Source organism: Falco rusticolus, chromosome 13 (genome assembly GCF_015220075.1).
Source record: "Falco rusticolus isolate bFalRus1 chromosome 13, bFalRus1.pri, whole genome shotgun sequence".
Taxonomy (NCBI): Eukaryota; Metazoa; Chordata; class Aves; order Falconiformes; family Falconidae; genus Falco; species Falco rusticolus.
Window position 1 is genome coordinate 19,273,133 of NC_051199.1, and position 20,828 is coordinate 19,293,960.

The 20,828-nt window shown below is 44.3% G+C and overlaps 1 protein-coding gene across 5 annotated transcripts in view; it reads left to right on the forward strand.

The window, feature by feature from the left end:
• The window catches only part of DIS3L2 (DIS3 like 3'-5' exoribonuclease 2), a 195,549-nt gene that overhangs the window by 76,608 nt on the left and 98,113 nt on the right, over positions 1–20,828 (forward strand). For all 5 annotated transcript variants that reach the window (XR_005107263.1, XR_005107264.1, XR_005107265.1 and 2 more), the window contains 2 exons: positions 4,691–4,864; positions 20,626–20,705. Coding sequence is in view for 2 of the 5 variants with exons in the window: in XM_037406892.1 (XP_037262789.1) it covers positions 4,691–4,864; positions 20,626–20,705 (254 nt within the window). In the remaining 3 variants the exon portion in view is untranslated. The remainder of the gene's footprint in view (positions 1–4,690; positions 4,865–20,625; positions 20,706–20,828) is intronic.

Sequence of the window (20,828 nt, forward strand, 5' to 3'; positions counted from 1 at the left end):
AAACATCCATGATTGTCTCCATACACAGCCATTTCCTCTGGGACTCTGTTGTGCTTCAGTTAGTGCCTTGTGGAGATGGGACCATAAAACCCCAGTGACCCATTTTGTTTTTTACTATAAATACATGCTTGTTTAAACACTGAAAGACAAGGAAACCTCTTAAAGGCCCCCAAAACTCCCGTTTGCTTTTAGGCTGGTTTATAAGCTGTATTGCCAGTCATGGCCCACCACCTGAAGGAGAGAAGGGCAGGTGGTCTGCAGCTCATTCATTGCATGCTTGGTTTTTTGAACTGTCTTGTGCACCCATTACTTCTGCCCACAGACTTCATGATACCCCTTTGGCAGCACCACCATGATTTTGAAGGTGTCTGGACTAAAGAGCCTGTAGGTCATCACTCTGCACCATCTAAGTCTGCTGGAAGAACGACAAGGGAAACTTGCTCCATAGTGGGCAGTCATTTCCCCTGGATGCCTTGGGTGTTTCCAGGTACACAGCATCCTGCACCTGAACTCCCCCAGGCTAGCCATGCACCTTCCTTAGCTTTCCTTTTCCCTTGGGAAGTTCAGTGCCGGGTTTCCAAGCACAGTTAATGGTACAGTCTGGTCTTCACAGCAACCACGTGTGCCTGGAGCAGTGGGATGCCCTGGCCATGAGTTTGCCGCTTGCACTGGCCACCCAGGGTGGTCACCTGCACAGGAGCTACCTGACAGTTCCTGGAGGTCCCCTTGGGGAGGGGGGGTGCGTTTCTGTGTCGTGATTGCCACCTGGTGGTGACCAGTGAGACACTGTCCCCTCTGAAGGCCACCCTGTCACCCCGCTTGTGCTGGGAAGGAGCAGGAACTAATGGCTCCATGTCCTGCTGGTGATGCCCTGAGTGTGTGTTGCTGTGCTCCCTCCTGCATGTGAGGTGATGTTACCCTGGCAGTGAAATGCCATTTAACTGCACCTACTTCAGGTAGCAGGCACAACAAAATAGCTCTAAAATAGTCTCCTTTTCCAGATAAATATTACAAGTACTGCCATGTACAGTTATTTTCTGGGGACCTTTGCTCAGTGTTGGAGTCCAGGGCTGTTCAGAGTATTAGTCCAGACATCTCTGCGCTTTTGGAGATGTTTAAGGTGGAATCTTTTTGCCCCCACATATGATGATGGATGAGACTATTAAAAAGAAAAAAAGTAATAGTAAAATGTTAAATCACTGATCCGTCTGTGTCACATGGGGCTTGTGGCTATTCTAGCTCAGGGCCTTAGATATTGGTCTGTCAGGGTGAAAAGATTTGTCATGGCATTTGCAATAAAATGAAATGTTGCAGGATGTTCTTTCGCTTGATGCTCTTTCCAAAGCCATCCAAATGGCTTAAATTCCTTTCTTTTCTGGCATTTTATTCTAAGTTTCGAATTCATCTTGCCATCTCCACTGGGACCTTTGGGCTTTATCAAACCTGTGCAGCTCTGCCTGTGAGCTCCAGCCCCAGTGCAGTGGGAGCAGCCTGACAGCCTTTCCTGCTGTGCCCTCTCCTGCTCTTGTACAAGTTTCCTCTAGGAATGGTGGCTTATTGATGTGTAGGATGTTCTGTTGCTGAAAGAAACCCTCCATGTAGGATGGCTGTGGACAAGTCTGCTCCAGGAGAGACTGAGTAAGGTTGTTAAGTCCCCATGGAATTTATTCACTCCCATTTGGGAGCCTGCCTGGCTTTCCAAAGGAAGCAAGCCTTATGTAATTATGCTTTGTCTTTTTGGAGAGTTCTTATCGTGTAACCTTTGAACATGCTGGCCTGTTTAAGCTGAGTCTGGGGAGTGGAGAGAGCTTAGATGTTTATAGAACTGGGTGGCCGAATAGATGCAATCAGGGTCACCATGAAGGAGAAGATGGCAGCAGGAGTGTGGCTCTTCCCTGGGTGCACACTCATGGGAGCAAAAGCTCTGGTGAGTGGGCACTCGGAGCAGTTTGGTGTGCTTGCAGCTATGGCTGATTTGGAGGAATACCCTGAGCTGTGTCCTGCCCGGTGCCCCTACCACGGCATGTTCCTCTCAGTGCACGCTGCCACCGTGCCTGACAACAGGCTAAGGGTATTCAAAGAATTCAAGGTAATTCTCCCCCATCAGCGTCACAGAAAAGAAGTGTTTACGTCTGTAAGCATTATAATTCTTTTTTTTACTTTTAACATTTTAAAAAAAACCCTGAGATACATGCAAGCCTGGGATGTCGCGGATACTGTGACTCCCTGGGAGTGAACGTATGACTGCCGCTGGGCCCTGTGCCTGTTGTTGTTTATAAGCCTCTTGAACTATTCTTGCTACCCTCAGTGGCTGCGGAGCCCTGTGAGTGCTTTTACAGCCTGGCTGTTACTCCGGGGCCATTGGTGATCCTATATGCGTTACCTTTGATCACATGCTGTCCTGTCAGATTTTGCTCTGATGCAAGTCATCGCGTCTGCGTGACTGTAACATGGCCCCAATTAAAGTCAGTTGTACACTTTTTATTTCAAGGTACTTGGGAAATGTTCCCTGGAACACTGTAAATCAAATGTTAATTACTATTAAAAAAATATTAGTCCTATATCAAACCTCTGGGTAAACCCCTTATGGCTCATAATCTAATTTCAGTAAACGGATCAAGAGAACATGGGTTTCAAGACTGAGCTGGAAAGCACTCTGGCATTCAGAGGTGCTTTCCATGACTTGTCGTGCAGATGTCCAGCCGCCCTCCTGGTGCACTTCCCAACCCTGCCCTTCCAAGAGAAGGGGCACCTAAGACTCAAGCCCTTGCCATTTCTGTTTGGTAGGGTGACATGTCCTCTCTTTTCCTCTTTTTTTTTTTTTTTTTTCCTTGTCTTCTCTCCAATCCATCCTTGGTGGTGCTGGTGGGCCTGCGGACCTGTGGGCTCATTCTTGCTTAATCTCCCAGCTCCGCACTAGACGTTGGAAATGAAGTGGTGATTTCTCTGCTTTACTGTTACTGCTGAGAGAGAGGGAGATAAAACCGATGCCTCATTTATTTACATTAAAATAAGGATCAGACTGGGACCCAGCTGCAGGAACAGAGAGCTCAGCCTCGATGCCAAACGCACACGTATTTCTGCCATACAGTTTGTACATAAAATTGAAACAATGGAGGGAAATATCTTTTATCCTTGTTTTCATTTTTATTTTAAAGCTAGGCAATGTGAACTCTACAATTTACCACGCCACGAAGCGCACAATCCTTTCCAGCATATTACACAATGTGACAGGTTTATTACACAGCCCTTCCCGTTGTGAAGAGAGATAGCTTTGCTTCCATAAAGAAGATGGGCTTGCTTGTGCTGCATGGTTGGGGTTTGTTTTGTGGGTTTATGACACATTTGAAGCTCTGAGAGCATCTTGCTGGTCCAAATGACAACTGCACTGTTTTGGCCCCAATTTAGGAAAGTAATTAGTGCCCGTTCTCACTCACTGGAATTAAAGCAGAAGGATCAATATAATGATTGTGTATTTTATGCAGTGGAAAAACACTTATTAGAGTGCCTGTTTTTGCACTGTGTTATTACCCCTCTCTTTTGTGTCATATTTTGATGGATTTGCCTTAATTTCAGTTGTAATTTTCTTGGGCCAGGAGCATTATCTCTATTGGCTGTAATGTGCCATTCGCCCTAATGGCAGTATATTAAAAAATAAAAAATAATTTACCTCTGTGTACTGTAGAGCAATCTGGGGGTGAGAAGGGGGACAAGGGGAGCCACCATGGGACATAGGTTCTCATGCGGTATTTGTAACCAGCTGGGGAGGGAATAAATATCCCACTTCTTTGGAGTCCCGATTTGCACACCATGTCCAGAGCTGAATGCTTTTCAGACACCAGAGCTCAGACAAACGTGTACTGGGGTTTGCACTGGAGCAGATGGAAACTTTCTCTAAGCATAATAGAGCAGCAGCCTTATCCGCACATGTGCAGAATACTTCATCGAAGACTGTTAGCATGCGGGGACAGTTCTGCCTGTCTGTGGCTTGCCTCTAGATCGTTGGCTCCTCTCCAGTTAGCTCCTGGTTCAGAGGCTTCTGCTTAGCTAGGAGAGGAGGAACAAACTACTGGGAATGTTTGTGTCCTAGAAAGAACCTGGAAATTGGTTGGAAAGATGATCTGTGGGCCTGTCTGTGTCTGTGACTCCTGCAAGGAAGGCAGAAAGGGTTCTTCACACCTCTGTTCTTACAAGTTTGCCCAGGCAGAGATGCATATCCTTGGGGATGGAGAGCAGTGTGCTGAGCTCCCTGGGAGCTGTCTGGAATCTGGTGGGAATCTGCCCTCCATTTCAGATAGTAGGGGTGAGTCACTTTTTTCAGTGGTGCGGAGAGGAAGGAGGATCTCAAGGGAACCAGCTATATGTAAAGCTAGAGCTGCCTGTGTGGAGGGCACTGCTTTTCTTATCCCTGTTGAATATATTTTTTTCTAAAATTTGACACTTTCTTACCTCTGCAAAAACCTAATAATATAAAACGTCTCCTTAAACTGAGATGCATGAAACAGCCTAGGGTACTGTCTGGCTAGTGTTTCGCATCTCCAGTAGACATAAGCCACAGTGTGGTCTGAAGTCCTCTGCCAAAACTCAGGGAGAAGTCAATGGGTGAAAGAATCCTCTCTGTGGGGACAGTAACAATATGATAGTACTAGTTACACACTTTAAAAAAGCACGCCGTTCTTTCTTTCTACAGGCAATTGGCCAAAAGTCTTGGGCAGGCCGGGGAGATTGAGCCAGAAACAGAAGGGATCCTGACGGAGTATGGTGTGGATTTCTCTGACTTTCCCCCTGAAGCCCTGGAATGTCTTCCCCAGAACCTGCCTTGGGCTATTTCACCGGGAGAGCTGGCCAAAAGAAGAGATTTGAGGTAATGACAAAGAGCGTGGTCTGACACTCCTTAAGTTGATGCAGGCTTGTGCTATTTTGTTTTGCTTTCATCACACTTTAAAAAGGCACTGACTTCATTACATGTACTGTATTACCTGTGCTAGCGTGGAAAGAAACTGCTTTTGAAAGTACCTGCAAACCCAGAAGATCAGTTATTTTGAGAGTGAGTGAGGCAAAGAGGCTTTTTCTCAAAAGAACTATTGAAAACTGAAAACTTGGTGTTTGGCACCTAATCTGAAAGCTTTATGTTTTCGTCTGGAATGTATTACGTATTTTAGTGGTCGTTTTATAGCAGAGATTTTCTGAATGCCTGGCAGATCAAACGGTCTTGGACATTGTTACTTTGAAACTTAAGTGCAGGTAGAGACTGTCCTGTGTTTTCCTGTCTAGTCTCAACATTTTTCTGTTTTGAAGTGCTGGTGTCAAGTGGAGTTTGACTTCTCTTGATCAGGTTAGCAGCTGGCAAATGCAGTCCCTCCCTGCAGCCTGGCAACTCTGTGATGTCCACCTATCTCACATTAGCCATCCCTGCAACTTAGTGATGCTTCTGCCAGCTTTCAGGAACTCCACAGTCTGTTGGGTGGTGCTCTGACATTGCTGGGCTACCCAAAACTAGTGGATTTACTAAGCTTCAAAGTATCAGATTTCAGAGATGTCTTTACTAGGAAAGATTGAAAGGCAAGAGAAGAGTAATTTGTTTAGGACCTCACTTTACAATAAAGAAAGCTTCAAGAAAGCAAAACAATAAATGCATTATTAAAATCATACGGTGTGTTCTACTCCCAGCCTTGCTTAATGCTAAAGCATCCTGTCTCAGTTGGCAGATTTGTTGCTTTCTTGCATATTGCTGAGGTGAAACAGCCGCATGAGCCTGAACCCTCAAGACACTGCACTGGTACAAGCACCTGCATATATGTAGCAAGCTCCTCTCTGTCTTAATTTATCTGTGTTATTGGCATGGACATTAGTAATTTTAGTGGTTAAGCTGATAAACTGCAGCCATTTGTATCTGTACCCAGGCTCCAGAAGTTACTTTGGACCTAATCCTGCACTGTAGCCTGCAGCCCCCTTACTGCTTCAGCTTTACTGGATTTCCTTTGCCATACAGTGGAATAATTTAGGGGAGAATCACACTCTTGATTGACTAGTGGTAACACTCCGATACCAGATCCAGACTGGGCTTCAAGTAGCTTCAAAGAAACATACTGAATGCTGCAGTTCAAGTCACTGGAAAGTGCTTATTTTTATATTCTTAACTACATTTCAGTAGCATTCTCTGTTTCTTCTGACCAAGTTCTTTCAAGCAAATAAAGAGCTTGATTTGTCTCCAGTCAGACAATCAGTTTTGGAAACAAATTCCAAGTGCATTTCTTGCTTTTATTGTTGAATTATTACACTGGGGCTTATCAAGGTGATAACAGTTTTGCAGTTAAGCTATTTAAATCCCTCTCTGCCCCTTCCTGACCATAGTGCACACTACAAAGTAGATTTCCTTTTGATCCTCTCAAATATAAACATTTAACAGTCAAAGTTTTTAAGACAATTATTTGAGCTTAATTTACTAATCCTTTTAATGTCAACTGCCACACTGCTGACTAGCTAGTCTATGGTCAAACACATATGGAGATAACCTGGGACTTCCAGTTATGGAAAGTAAAATACAGATGAGTTTTCTCTTTTGTTTCCTCACAGTGAGAGGTTTGTCTACCCAGAGAAAGATGAGTCTTTATTAGTAAATGTATTGTGAATCATAGCTGAGTAGAGTCCTGTAGTTGGAGACCTGGCCACCATCTCTTCTGGTCTCACCCATGAGACCTTGAGAGACTGTTCTTGGCAAGTCCCAGGTTAGCTCAGCTTTAACTTGATATTAAATATTAGCTTTCATATTGTCAGCAGGAAGTGTGTTGTGGTCAGCAGCAGTTGTACAGATAGCCGTAGCCCCTGGCCCAGGGCGGCATCCCGAGGAAGACGCCTGAACCTGGATATCTGGTCTGGGTGCACACAGGAGTTGTGCCTTGTTTTCCAGGGGAGCTCACGGTGTTCAACAGCACCTGCCTCTGTGAGTGCCCATCTTTGCTGCATGTGGATCTGTCAGGCTCCCCAGATTACTGTACAGTAGTCTTAAGAGTACAATATAAGATAAATTACAGGGAAATAGACTCATCTTTTCTCCTGAAACAGCCATGTTAACACTTCTAAATACCTCACTTTAATTCAGTTTATACATTGCTCACCTGAGTGAACACATATCAGAGGCTGGCTTAAAATACTTTCATCTCTAGTAAATCTTCTCCAGTTCTAACACAGTGCTGTATATTTTCTAGTATCATGCATTAAGCTTTTGGGATTTGGATCCAAGACCTGAGCAAAGTCTAGAGTTTTTAGGTGTTTCCTCTTCCTGAGATACCTTTTCCTTGTTTCCTTTCATCATGGAAAATGACCCTTTCCTCCTCAAAAGGTAACTTCTGTGTTCTGCCAACCAGTGTCCTGAGTGTGGTCGGGTCTGTTCGTGAGTCAGCGTATAGAGCATGGAGGTAGAGGTTCTGCACCGGAGGCATTTGTGAGTGTGGTTTTAGATGAAAGTCAGACAATGTGTTTCACCAAGCTGCTGAGGCTGGGCAAGAGGAGGGAAGGATATTTTGTCCATGCCATCTTGTAAATATGCTCCTTGATCTTCCTGCAAGTCTTTCAGTTCTACAGGAAGCCTGTTCTTGCCATGCATAGTCTGTTTGGATAGCAACTGTGATCTCACCTACATAGCCTGTGCAGAATTGCTTCCAAGAGATTTTTTTTTTCTCTCATTTCTCCAGTAATGGCTCACAAAGAAAGGTTTACATAATATGTTAATATTACTTAAGGCAGAATTGATCCAAACCTTGTGGACAGCTTTAAAACCTTTTAGCTGATGTAACTCTTTGCTCTGCCACTAGTGTACAGTTTTGCCATGGACATCTGCTTTTTACCTGCATGGGCTTATCTGTAAAATTAGGCAAGTATTTCACAGGCATTCCCTGCTTACTGGTTTGCAAGGAGCACCAAAAACTTCTAATGAAAAGCACTAGGCAAGTGTTAGGTGTTGGCATTGTGTACTGCAGTTGTATTTTATAGAGAGCATGAAGTATCAGAATAGCATGGTTGAGGAAACTTCCCTTCCAGAGACTTTAAATGTGATAATACAGATAGGACCTGAGTTCGCATTTTATTGTTCAGGTTGACTGGAATTGGTATTTTTTCATTGGAAGTTTGAGAAGTGTTTGGTTTCTGCTTTTAGAGAAACATTGGAGGCTTAGTGTCATAGAGACAAATTTTGATGGGTGCAAAGTTTCAATCGTTTTCCGGTCTTTTGCAGTGTTTCAACATGTAATTTTCATTTCCCTGTTTGCTTTGCTTTTCACTTAGTGTTTCAATGGTGTGGGGCAAAATATAGCCCCTGAACAGAAGAGGGGTCAGGGCAGAGGAGGAAATGCAGATTTCAGAGGTGGGTGCAGGAGACGGGGGCTGGAGGAGGCAGCCATTTGAGGAGGTATAGCCAGGAATCTTAAGAAACCAAAACCTATTTCTAAGACTCATTCCAAATGTTTCTAATTTCATTCATATCTTTTTGTTTCCTTTACTGCTTAACTGGGACAGAAACTAAAGCCAGGAAAGTCCGATCATAGTGGGAAACAAAAACCTAAATATTGGAGAGAGAAAAAAGGCTGTTCTTTGCAAAGCAGTTCTGCCTTTTGCTTGTCTCCCATTGTTGGTGTTACTGTGGAAAATTATAACATCACTCTTTTGGAAAGCACTAGAACCTGTTCAAGTAGAGATGGTTTATATAGTCTAACATGGAAGAACTTGAGGATATCTATTTCTTTACCATTTGTCTAATAATAAGTGAGCCTGTTGACCTCCGCTGGACTATTACAAATGTGAAACTTGGCACTCAAAATTGCTTGCTCTAAATTTTCCAGTTGCTTTCTCTTTTTCCATTTGATGTCATCCTGCCAACTAGTGATTTTATTATTATAAACAGGACATTGTATTCACTTTTAAGAAGAAATATGAAGCTGAAGGTAAAATTACAAACTGCAGTTTCTCAGCTGGCAAAATACAAAACAATGAGCTAAAAATACTGAGCAGAGAAAGGGTGCTGTGGCAATAAACTCTGAAATATCTACAAGATGGATGTGGTCTGAGGAGCAGAAACTGACTGACTTCAACTGAGCAGCTCTGAACTCCTGAGAATCACCAAATGGTTGAGGTTGGAAGGCACGTCTGGAGATACCTGCTGCAGCCAGCCCCCCTGCTCAAAGCAGGGTCAGCTGCAGCAGGCTGCTCAGGGCTGTGTTCATTTGGGGTTTGGGTATCTCCAGAGGCAGAGATTCCACAATCCCTCTGAGGAACGTGTTTTGGGGTTCAAACGCCCTTACAGTAAAAATGTGGGCTTTTTTTGTCTTTAAATGGCATCTCATCTGTTTTGTGCCCATGGCCTGTTGTCCTGTTGCTCAATACCACTGAGAAGAGTCTGTCTCTGTCGTCTTTACTCCCTACCATCAGGTATATTTTCACATTGCTAAGATCTCTCTGTCTGAGCCTTCTCTTCTCAAAGCTGAAAAGTCCCAGCTCTCTCAGCCTCTCCTCGTAGGCTGGATACACCAATTCCCTAATCCTCATTGAGGCCCTTCGGCAAGCTTGCATCAGTATGTTGTGTTCCCTGGTACTGGGGAGCCCAGAACTGGATGCAGCACTCCAGCCATGGTCTCACCAGTGTCAAGTGGAGGGGAAGGATCGAAGGACTGCATCTCTTGACCTGCTGACAGTGCTCTTCCCAGTGCAGCCCAGGAGGCTGTTGGCTGCCTTTGCTGCAATGGCATGTTACTGGTTCACGTTCAACTTGTCTATCAGGACCCCAGGTCCTTTTCTACCAAGCTGCTTTCCAGCCTGTACCGGCGCATGGGGTTATTCCTCCCCATGTGCAGGACTTGGCTTTTCCCTTTGAGCTTCGTGAGATTTCCATCAGCCCATTTCTCTGCTGAGATCCCTCTGAACGGCAGTGTAACTGTCCATTCCACAAGGCTAAAAGGCTTGGAGGGCACCAGACCAGGGGACAGCAAGGATCCACTGCATTGGCACTAGCAGTTAACACTCACTTGTTTCCCTTGCAGGGCAGAGTCAGTGAACTTTGGTTTTGCAGGCAAAAAGCTCTAATGCAATGAAGCTTTCAGTTAAAATTTGCATCTTGGTGTTTCAACATGTGACCTCAATTGCAACTGACCTAAACCTATCCAAGTTATTGATGGCTAAACTGTGATTTTGGCTGCCTATTCAGAAGTGTAGCGTCTTTCCTCTGGTTCATAAGGAAGAAAGAGTGGAGGGGCTCTGCTGTGCCTGTGTCCACCACTGTGGAATAAGGCTCTGGTGCACTGTTTGTAGCTGGAAAGCCCTGGCAGCAGGACAGCACCTGCACTGAGGTTCTGCCCACTGTTTCTTTCTTGAGGAGTGTTACAGCTGGTAACAGGGATTAGCAGTGCTTATAGTAAAGGTTTGACAGCATGCTCTTTACTGTTGTTGCCCGAGGGGATTATTGGCTGGTAAAATTAGAGGTGATGGTAAAAATGGCAGCCCTGAGCGCTGTGCAAGGGGTGTTGGAGGAAAGCAGTCAGCCTCTGAAACAGATGTCTTTTCAAGGCAGGTGGACAACTTTACTTAGAAATGAGTGCAAGTCAGATAAAACATTATTAAACAGCTTGTTTCTTGGAGATTTTCCACTACAAAAAAGCTAGTGTTAAGTAGAGCAAGACTTACTCAGCTATAATAGGATATGTAAAAATGCTCTGGTTTCTGATGGAAACTGAGAAATGACTTGTTTAGCAAATGTATAAGCAACATTGCTACAGACCTGACTGTTATCTTGGCATGGAGTGGAGACACAAACAGGGCCAGATTATGATCTCTGCCCTCTCACTGAGCTGTTCTGTGACTAATCTAATGTTCTCCATAGGGATATACAAGGCATACAAAGGATTACTCAGTGCTGTCTAAGGATATCAGATCTAGTCCCTCTCTAACAGGACTGATTCCAGAAGTTGGTGATGATGGCTGTACCTGCTCTGGGTATTTCTTCTGTCCAGGCAGTCTGGGGAATGGTATCCTTCTTGGATCGGTGAGGAGAGTTCACGTTAGCTCTATCCTCACCCATTGGTTGAGTAAATAAAACTTACTTAAAAAAAGTGCTTCTGTCAGAGTGATGTGATTCAGCTCCTTGCTGCTGGTTGGCTTCTTCTGTTCCTCCTCTCTATTTTCATAACATTTTCTACTACACTATAGCTACAGCAGTTGTGGTAACACTGTTCTGTACAAAATCGCATGGTCTTTGCTCTCAGGTGCTGTTGTCGCCAGCAGCTGGTGTACATAGACACACTGGCAACTTCACTGGTGTTTTTCCTTACAGGAAGGTGCATGTGGTCATTGGAAGTGCAGCTTCAAGCAGAATTGGTGGTGTGTAGTTGGACAAGATTATTGCATTCTTGTAGGCCATCAAAACTAAACTTGCTTAGTTAAGAATCCATTTAGTTGTGGAAAACCTTAATAACTTTTGTGACTAGTTTGTTATACATACAGTCTTGTTCCTGTCTGGCTGCCTATTTTATGAAGAGAAGTGGAGAGAGTAGCAGAGGGAGAGGAGGATTAAATCTTAAATCAATTTGGGAGTGATCACAAGGTGGGGTTTTGATGAGCAGAAGAAAGTGCCCTATCCTCTCATGTTTATGTATGTGAAGTGGCCCAGTTCAGGTGTGCCAAATACTGCCACTTCCCTTGACATCATGGTGCTTTGCAGCTGTCCTTCTCTCATGACAGGTCAAATAGAAGATGAAGGGTCCAAGTCATGGTGTCAACCCAGGTAATCTCTCTGATGCTGTAGATGAAGAAACCCAGAACTTATTCAGCAGGTGAGGCAGTATATCCCTGCTGTGGTATTTCAAGGCTGATCACCGATCACTAGGACAGGCTGGTCGTTACAAGGAACGACATTTATCTCTTGGTTCTGTTCCGATGAAGTGTTGTCTGAAGCATGCTTTGATCTGTCCATCTGCCCTGGATCCTGGTTCCCAGGTTATTCTCAGATCCTCCCCCTCTAAAAAGGAAAAAAACCCATAAATATAGATGGCACACAGGCAAGGTGTGTGAGGCAGAGTTGTACTGGAGGTATCACAGCATGGATTAGAAGTGGGGCACTCCAGAGAAGACTACCAAAAATATTCTGGGAGATGAGGGATTGATTTACAAGGAAGGATTAACTGTTCAATGTGTATTTGCCAACACTGAAACTAGAAGTTTGTGAAAGATACAGTAGTTGATAGTTAAGATATGTGGACCAAAATGAAAAAATGAGAATCACTTAAGGTGGTGGAAGGATAGAAAGGGATGTTATGAGGACATGTAAGGTAAAATAAAGAGGAAAACTTTCCTGTCCAACCTAAAATAGACTGTAGCTTAGACTGCTAAAGAAAGTATTGGAAACTCCATCACTAAAGGTGGTAATACTATATTGGAGAAAGTCCTTGCAAAAATGTATTGTCATGAGCAGTCCGGCTCTGACCTATGGGGGCTGGATGACCTAATGTCTCTTCCAATTCTAGCTCTGTGCATCTATGATTGAAGTAGTTTATATAATGCAAGTACACTTTCAATTACACTCCACCTTCTTGCGTGGGTTAGTGGTGGTGCAGAGACCTCATTATATTTGTGGTACAATTACAGCATAACCTGTAGGAAATACTGCTCGTACTTGCTCTCTTAGAGACTCTGATCTCGTTTATGTATACGTTGGCTTTTCAAGCCATTTAGGTCTGTTACAGGACTGCAGTGCTCTTTTTTTCCACCTTCCCCCATACTTGGAGGCTATGAATATGTGGAAGGAATAATTGATTCTGGTTCGGCAATCCAGTGAGCAGTCCTTGGTGAAAATGTAAATGTTTATTATTGCAAGTGTGTAATACATCAGGAGTCATTGTCAGCCGCTCTCTTGGACCAAGGTCTGTTTTCTGAACCAGAACAGTACGTTAGCTAGAATATAAACACAGAAAAATTAAAAAGGTCAGTACTTGCTTGATATAGGAAGTTGGGCTTTCAACGCATTTTATGCTGTGCTGGATTTTTGTAGAGCTTATAACAATTCGTGTTTGGAGGGGGCAGGTTTTGCTTCCAGTTATTTTACAATTTTGGTTCATTTTGAAATTTATGCACCATGCAAAAAGAGTTTTGTGATGTGTCAGGTATCTCTGTCATTGTGTTACAGGGCATTCAGAATTCCATCAGGAATTTGTCAGGGTACTTCTGTTGCAGGTATATTTTTAAAATATATTCCTTTTAAGAATCTGTCTTGGAAGCAGCCACTCTGGGGTTTTAAATAAAATCTGCCAATGTCAAGTGTGACAAATGTGGTAGACGCTACATGTAATAGATGTCTTTAGGAGTGGGATGTTGAAGTTTCTGAAATGTTCGGGAACTGATTGTTCTCTGAAATTTCTCTCGGAGAACGAGCACTTCATCCCCATTTGAGTGATGCACATCAGTGGGAGTGGTCCCATGCTTATTGGCACTTCATAACAAACCTGCGCAGACACCATGGTTGTTCTGGGTTTACTTGTGATTGAAGAAGAAGATTGATTTTTGTGGTTGCCATAACAATTGGACTGTTGTGTGAAAAAATGTTAGTAGTGTTCACTGGAGTGAGTTGACAGCTCTAGGATGCCTGCTCCCAAATTAAACTGACTGTTTCCAGCTCTGAGAAATGATGTCTGTTTAATTTTTGCAAGATGGAGCTCAGCAGGGTCTTAGAAATGACCTGAAGAGCTGAAATGTGCTTAGTTTTAAAGTGCCAGATTTGAGCTGGAGTTAATAAGGGTAAACCAGGAGGCTGAGCTTTTACTCCTACCAGGCTGTTGTATGTACTCACAAAGTGGAGAGAACAGGACAATTGAAGGAGTCCCTAGAAGAATGTAAATGCATTGCAAGTGTCTAGACATGCAGTCACTTGTACTGTAAATGTCTTAGCACTGACATACTCAAGTTTAAAGAAGGCTTGCACTGCCTAAACTTTAATAAACAAACTGTTGGTCGTTACTGTCTCACCTCCAGCTGCAGTAGTCTAGTCTTTGGGAATAGGCTAATGCTTCTGCAGAAGATTTAGCTGGGTGCTTCAGGAGGGACTGTGAGCACTGAGCCTGGGGCAGGGCAAGATGGTCAGCATGTGGGTAGCCACTCAGCTGCTTGAGTCATCAGCTGTGCAGTGTTTGTGTGCTGGGAATTCACAGGCAGCACGTTTTGGCTACCTTTACCAGGCTAGTGGGTGCTGTGGTTTCTGGTGTGTTCATTGTTCTCTTTTGTAGTTGTTTTGGATGTGTTGGTTTTTGTGAATGACCAGTAAACATTGCAGGAGACTGCCTCAGTCTGGAAGTTGCCCTTGGGAGAGAGTCAGGATGGGGAGGTGAATGAGGTAGTCAAGTTCAGGCACCATAATTCTGTCAGCTTCCTGAGAAGGGAAAGTGGAGAGGGAGGTGCTGATCCCTTCTCCCTGGTATCCACTGATAGGATGCATGGGAATGGTTCAAAACTGCACCAGGGGAAGTTTGGACTGGACATTAGGAAGCATTTCTTTGCCGAGAGGGTGGTCAAACACTGGAACAGGCTTTCTAGAGAGGTGGTCGATGTCCCAAGCCTGTAAGTGTTTAAGAGGTATTTGGACAATGCCCTTAACAGCGTGCTTTAACTTGGTCAGCCCTGAGTTGGTCTGGCAGTGGGACTAGATCGTTGTTGGTCCCTTCCAACTGAAAATGGTCAATGCTCGGTTCTATGTTTGGTTCTATTCTTACTTGATTTAAGCCCCTGTGTCTGGGTTTCCTGTTGTGAGACCTTTGGTGGTTCCCTCCTCAGCCCTTTCCTTAGGTGCTCTGGTTTGCTTGCAGAGGTGCCCAGCTCTCTCTCTGTCTCTCTCATGAGATCTGGCAGTCTAAATTCTGCCCATGACCTCAGCCCTGAGCAGTCCAAGTTCAGGCAAATAGCAAAGCTGGGGTTTCAGTGAGTAACTTGAGTTGGTGGTGGCTGCAGCCAGGGCCAGGGGGATGGTGATCTGTGGCATGTGGGAGCATGGACACAGGCTGCCTAGCTGACTTGTGCTTGTGTACCTAGGATGTCCTTCCTTCATCCTCTGCCTTCCCTGGTTCCTGAATAGCTGGTTCATGCTTCTTTAGGACTCTGCCTCCCATGAACGGTCACTTCAGCGGATAAGGACATCTTGCTTTGTCGACGGTTTTCTGATGCTCTAGTGGGTACATACAGTTCTCTCAACTGTTCTTTCACGGTTGTTGGCATTTGTTAGAGTGATGAAAATCTGAGCTCCATGTCTCCACTGGCAAATTGACTCATCTGCATGCTGCTGGCTGAGAAGGTCATCCAGCTGTGTTAGCAGGATCTGCATGGCTGCAGAGTGCTGCTCTGTCTCCTGTGTACAAAGTGGTGCTTTTCTCCATTAGCAGCAGCAAGCTGCTTTTACAGAAAATCACACTGGTAACACCCAAACTTTGCCCAACAACTGGCCATGCCAGAAACCCTGCCTCTAATACAGCCTGAGCCTGTGGCTTACAAACACAATGCTTCATCTTGATCCAAGTAGCCTTCCACTTGAGTGAAGATGGAGCCCTGACCACTGGGACTTGTAATCTCCTTGTGTCGTATGTGTTTACGTTTTATGGCTAAGCTAACTGATATGTTGAATTCTGAACAGTTTAGCTAGCAAAAATGGGTATATTGTACCCAACCTCGCAGCACCAACTGTGCAGTATGTTCTCTGCTGAGTCTTGCAAATACCTTTACGTAGATGTACGTATTTGCACAAAGAAAAACAAACTGCTCTTGCTGTCTTGTGATCTGTGAATGTTTTAATTACCGTGACGGTAATTCCAGCTCACCAACAGACTTATCTTACCTCTAGCACTGCACTAGCCATTTATTTTAGGTCCTGTTAAGGTAAAAAGACTAACTGCTCTGCAGATACGCTTGTCCTCTTTAATTAGTCTTTTTTTAAGCTGTGCAAAGAGAAACTACACTTAATTAGCTTTCCTTAAATTAGGATTAATATACCATCCTGTATATGTTGATGCTGTAGTTACTGTCTAATAAACAAAGTGCTCTGTTCTGCAATTTTTTTTTCCCCAGGTGGTTGATTTATAAGATGGCAGAGGGAGCCAGGGTGCAAGCTGCGCTCTTGTCACAGCCTCGAAGCTAGAAGTGGCTGGGTCAGTGCTTTCAGGCACTGCCTGGGACTGCCAGGGTCTGGGCAGTCTGTGGCACGTGCTTTCCTGATGCTTGCAAGTCCACCATGCTCAGTGCGAGCTGTTCCCCTGATCCTCCAAAACACTTGCAAAGCATTGCCTTGCAGTGGTGCATGAAACCTCTGGCCATGAGGAAAAGGGAGAAGATATTTTATTCTTCCATTGACAGAAACCCCATGCCAGAGCAAGTCCACCTCTGCAAACCTGCATTAAACATGTTTTGGAGAAAGAGGCTCCTGTAAAAAGTGGAAGTTTCCACACTGAAATGTTGGTTTTTGATCATTGCTGGGGGGTTCTTAAAGGCACATGATTATCTGTAGTCCTTTCTAGCATGAAGACGAGAAAATCTCTTAACTCTGTGTGTCTATCTCCTAAACTGTTTTCTTTTAACCAACCAAGTTGTGTGTATGTTGGAATGAGTGGACTTGGAACATCTTGTTACTTTTACAAAGTATGTTTTGACAGTTTGATATGAGTAAACCAGGTTTTTATTAGGTGTAATGACAATGAGAGATGGCTTCTTTTGGACTTTTAAAGAAGGGGGAGAGGGGGATGATCAAGCTCCTTAACCCACAGAGTCACCTTGGCGGCCCTCCAGAAGCTGCAGACAGCTGCCAATTTTTATTTACCTGTGGTCAATGCAGATGTGCATGCATGTGGCTGGGCTATTTGCTTATGCTTAACCAACGTCTTTGTTAGCAGGTGCATAAAAAAGTACTGTCGCCTTGAGATTTAGTCATACAACCCGCTGCAGGTTGATTTTGTTATTGGTTATGGTCAGAAATGTGGTCTGATCTCTCTGGGATCCTTTGTGCCACAGCCTTTGGGGTATTGTACAGTCGGGCAGTATGGTCAGGGGAGGAATTTGAACAGCTCCTTCCTCATCGCAGGCTGGACTTGCTACATAGCTGGGAGCAATGTTATTTCTTCACTCGTATGGTTTTTGGGAGCAATGTTATTTCTTCACTTGTATGGTTTTGGTTAGCTGCCTTTGGGGTCCTCTCTGGGGTTTGTACAGGAGTGGCTGGTGTAGGTGCCAAGGGAGGGGACGGCCTGCAGAGCAGCGGGCGGGCTGTGCTGGAGATAAAAGGTGGTACCGGTAGGGCTGGAGGAAAACCAGGAATAGCTGAGAACATGCCTTCCTCAGAGACCTTGCCCTGGAGGGCACGTGTGTGGGGTGCTGCCCTCGGGCTCGGCGCTTCAGTCCCATCGCACGGTGGATTGTTTTCTTTCCCACATGCCAGCCTCGGCTCCTATAGCAGTCTGAAACTTCTCCAGTAATAGAAACTGAAAACCAGAAATATAATTCATCACACCTAATAACGTAGTTACTGGTGAGCGGAATTCGCTTAGAAAACTTCAGTGAGGTGTACTCCTATGTGCCAGGATTATCTCACTGCTATGAACGTTGAGCTCTCCCTGCAAATCAGCTTCTCTTGTCCCGTTGACTACCTGGCTGTTGGCTCTGCAACACTTCTGCAGAGTCCTTATGCCAGGGAATGTCATTCCTTGTGTTACTTGCTCAGTGACTGTCTTACCTCACCTTGCGTTCTGTGCCCAGAATAAACTGCCTGTGACAAGCTACAAGTCCAAGTCACTGAAGTAGTTTTAGAGGAGAAGCGGATCTGAGCCTGGTGGTAAAACACATCCCAGCTGTGCTACACATAGGAATGCTGGTGAGAAATGTTAAATTAGTATTTGTCTGGACCTCTCTTCAGCTTTGCATCTGTGAGTTTAAGTATCTCAGACGGTGAGCTGTGTCTGTGCCTGCAGTTTGCATGCTAAGAGGCTGCTCAGAGGCCAGCCACACGTCGCAAAGGGCAGCAGCGGTGCACAAAGCACTGCCCAGGGAGGCTGGGGCTGCCCCACTGGCCCCACAGGTTTGGGCTTTCTGAACTGGGGCCACCGCTGACCTCTGTAGTAGATCTGACTGACCAAATACATCTCAGCAAAGCAGCACGTTAGTTGCTACCTTTGTATAAATGTGTTCAGAATTTGGCGCCTATGGTTTTATGCTCACTTCTTTCCAGGGCAGGCTGCAAATACGCATTTCATTGAAACCAATCTGCTAATTTTTAAACTGCCTGGAGCAACAATTCACGATGGGTGGCAGATGCTTGTGGTTGCAGGCCCTGGACATCTGGGATAAGCTATCTATTCCCCTGACACAGAAAACCCACGTCTCTTTGAAGCAGCTCTTTAAACCTTTTTCTTCCTCACTTGTCTATAGATGAAGCAAGCCCTTGGTGTCCATTCAATGCTGTTTGCTCTTTTAAATTAAGTAACTTAAAGGAAGATTTACTAGAAGTGGCTGGGGGGGACTCACAGTGCCAGGAGGCGTTGCCTTTGTACCCTGTGCATTAGTGGGACCTGGTATACCAATATATGCAGGCTGACACACATGCATGCCCCCATACTGCTTGTAGTAGGTTTCTGTGTATCAGCATTCACACAGCTCTCCAAAGAAAGTTGCGTAGTACCTTGGAGTGGAGATACCCCGAAATTCCATCCTTAAGTGGAATTTTAAGGAATATATATTTATGGTCGTAAGGTTGTTTGCAAGCCTTTAAAAATTCATTGATACTCGGTGCTGGATAGCTAAGCAGCAACAGATCAAAGTCCCGGTGTAGTTGAAAAGACTTCTTATCTTCCAGTGTCACAGTCTCTAATTTGTTTAGATGCATGTGAAGGATCAGAAACTAATGTGCATTTTGGGATTAAGGCAGCTTTGCTATCCAATCTGAAAGCTAGCACATTCTAAAAGATTTTCAAAGTCTCGGAAGGCAGTGAAGTGCTTTGGTGATTTTTATGTCTTTGAAATTTAGTGTGCCTGCTGGAATTATACAAATACATGCTGCCAGCTGCCTGAACACCAGCAGATACCACCTAGAGCATTTAAGTACTGCAGTGGGTAGGCCTGCGAAGATAGAGACATGGCTCTCGCTGTGCAAGCACCCATGCAAAAAAAATAAGACTTGCTAATTCCATGTGACACTTGCTCCTTTAAAAGTTCACTGTAATTTTTCCCCTCCTACCTCTCCTACCCTTGGAGTATACTGGTGGCTATGCTGTAAGAAAAATAATATGTGTTTTCATTATACATCTCTAGAAGGGAGTTGCCATCACGATAAGGGGTTTTCAGCAGCAAAGAGAAAAGAAGAAAAGAAGCGGTCTGATCTCTTCCTTGGCAGCCTCAGCCTATACCATTGTGCTTGGGGATCATTTAACTAAGGAGGGGCCCCACTTATTCTAAAGGTTAAGATAAAAGCAAAATAGACCAGGAAAACTATTCCTTCAGTGTCTTCACCGCTCTTCAGCTCCAGTCCTGCATTCCACACAATGCTTGGGTGAGCCCTGCTCTAGTGCAGGAGCCTGGGGAAGAAGTTGCTGTAGGGCAGCCCAGGGTGAGGGGGAGGCCCTGAAGCAGGGGTTTAGGAGGTTTTGTTTGTTGAGTGCTTCAGGTGTTGGATCGTGCTGGTGCCAGGCTCTGCTCTTAAACATTATGATTCTCAAGTCTGATGCTCAATTTTGTCTCATCTGCATGGTCTTAGACCATATCAGTGGTCCACTTTGGTATGTTCCTGGTGTTCCTGCCATCCACCGCTACAGGACGTACATATGTAAGCCTTCCAGGGCAGGGCTGCGTTTCCAGGTGCCACCTAGTACCTCGTATGTGAAAGGGCGTTCAGCTTTTCCTAAGCACCAAGTTGATTTGCTAGACCTAATTAGCTGATTTGGAGCTCTTTCTTTCTATAACTTTCATACTGTTTCCTATTGAACCTGCTTTTCTCTCTGGTGGGTAATAGGCAATGTAGATGTTACGAAGTACTGCACCTCTTGGGCGTCTTTACTGAGACCAAAACTCTCACTCAATTTTGTTATCTTTCAGCTTGGCTTGTAAATGTTTCACTGCCTCTATGTGCTAGCTGTGCTCGTGGAGTTTCAGATGCTGTAATATCTGCTCTTATGCATGGGGATGGGGGTTAATTATGTTCTGTTTAGCTTTGCAATTAGGAACAATCTATTTTTATTCTAGCTGCAAGGCCTCAGGACTTTTGCCTGCTTGTTTCTTTGGAGTGAACTTGATGGGCTAAATTACTTTGGTTGCGTGGAGGAAAATCAGTAATGAGATGAAAGCTGTTAAGAGCAACCAGTTAAACCAAAAAGTAAAATGAAAAAAAAAACCCACAAAACAAAACCAACCCAGGAGATTCACTTGTCTAAAACCTTTTTTTTTTTTTTTTTTTTTTTCCTCCTAGATTAGGTTTAGACATTCAGATTAGATTGGAAGATGTTTCAACAGACAGTCTTCTGAAAACACGATTGTTGTTGTCTGGATGTCTGTGATGGTCTCTGTGTTTTGGTACCTTCTTCATGACTAGAAGATAAATTTTCCTTCTCTTTTTTTTTTTTTTTCCTTGAATAGGAAAGAATGCATTTTCACCATCGACCCATCAACTGCCAAAGATCTTGATGATGCTTTGTCCTGTAAACAACTCCCTGATGGTATGAGATATATTTTACAAAATGCTTCTCTGTTTATATCCAGCTGTTGACACGTTCATATATATAATTTGTCATGAAGTATTCTTTACCAAATATGAGTAGAGTAATAAACTAGTTTTTCTC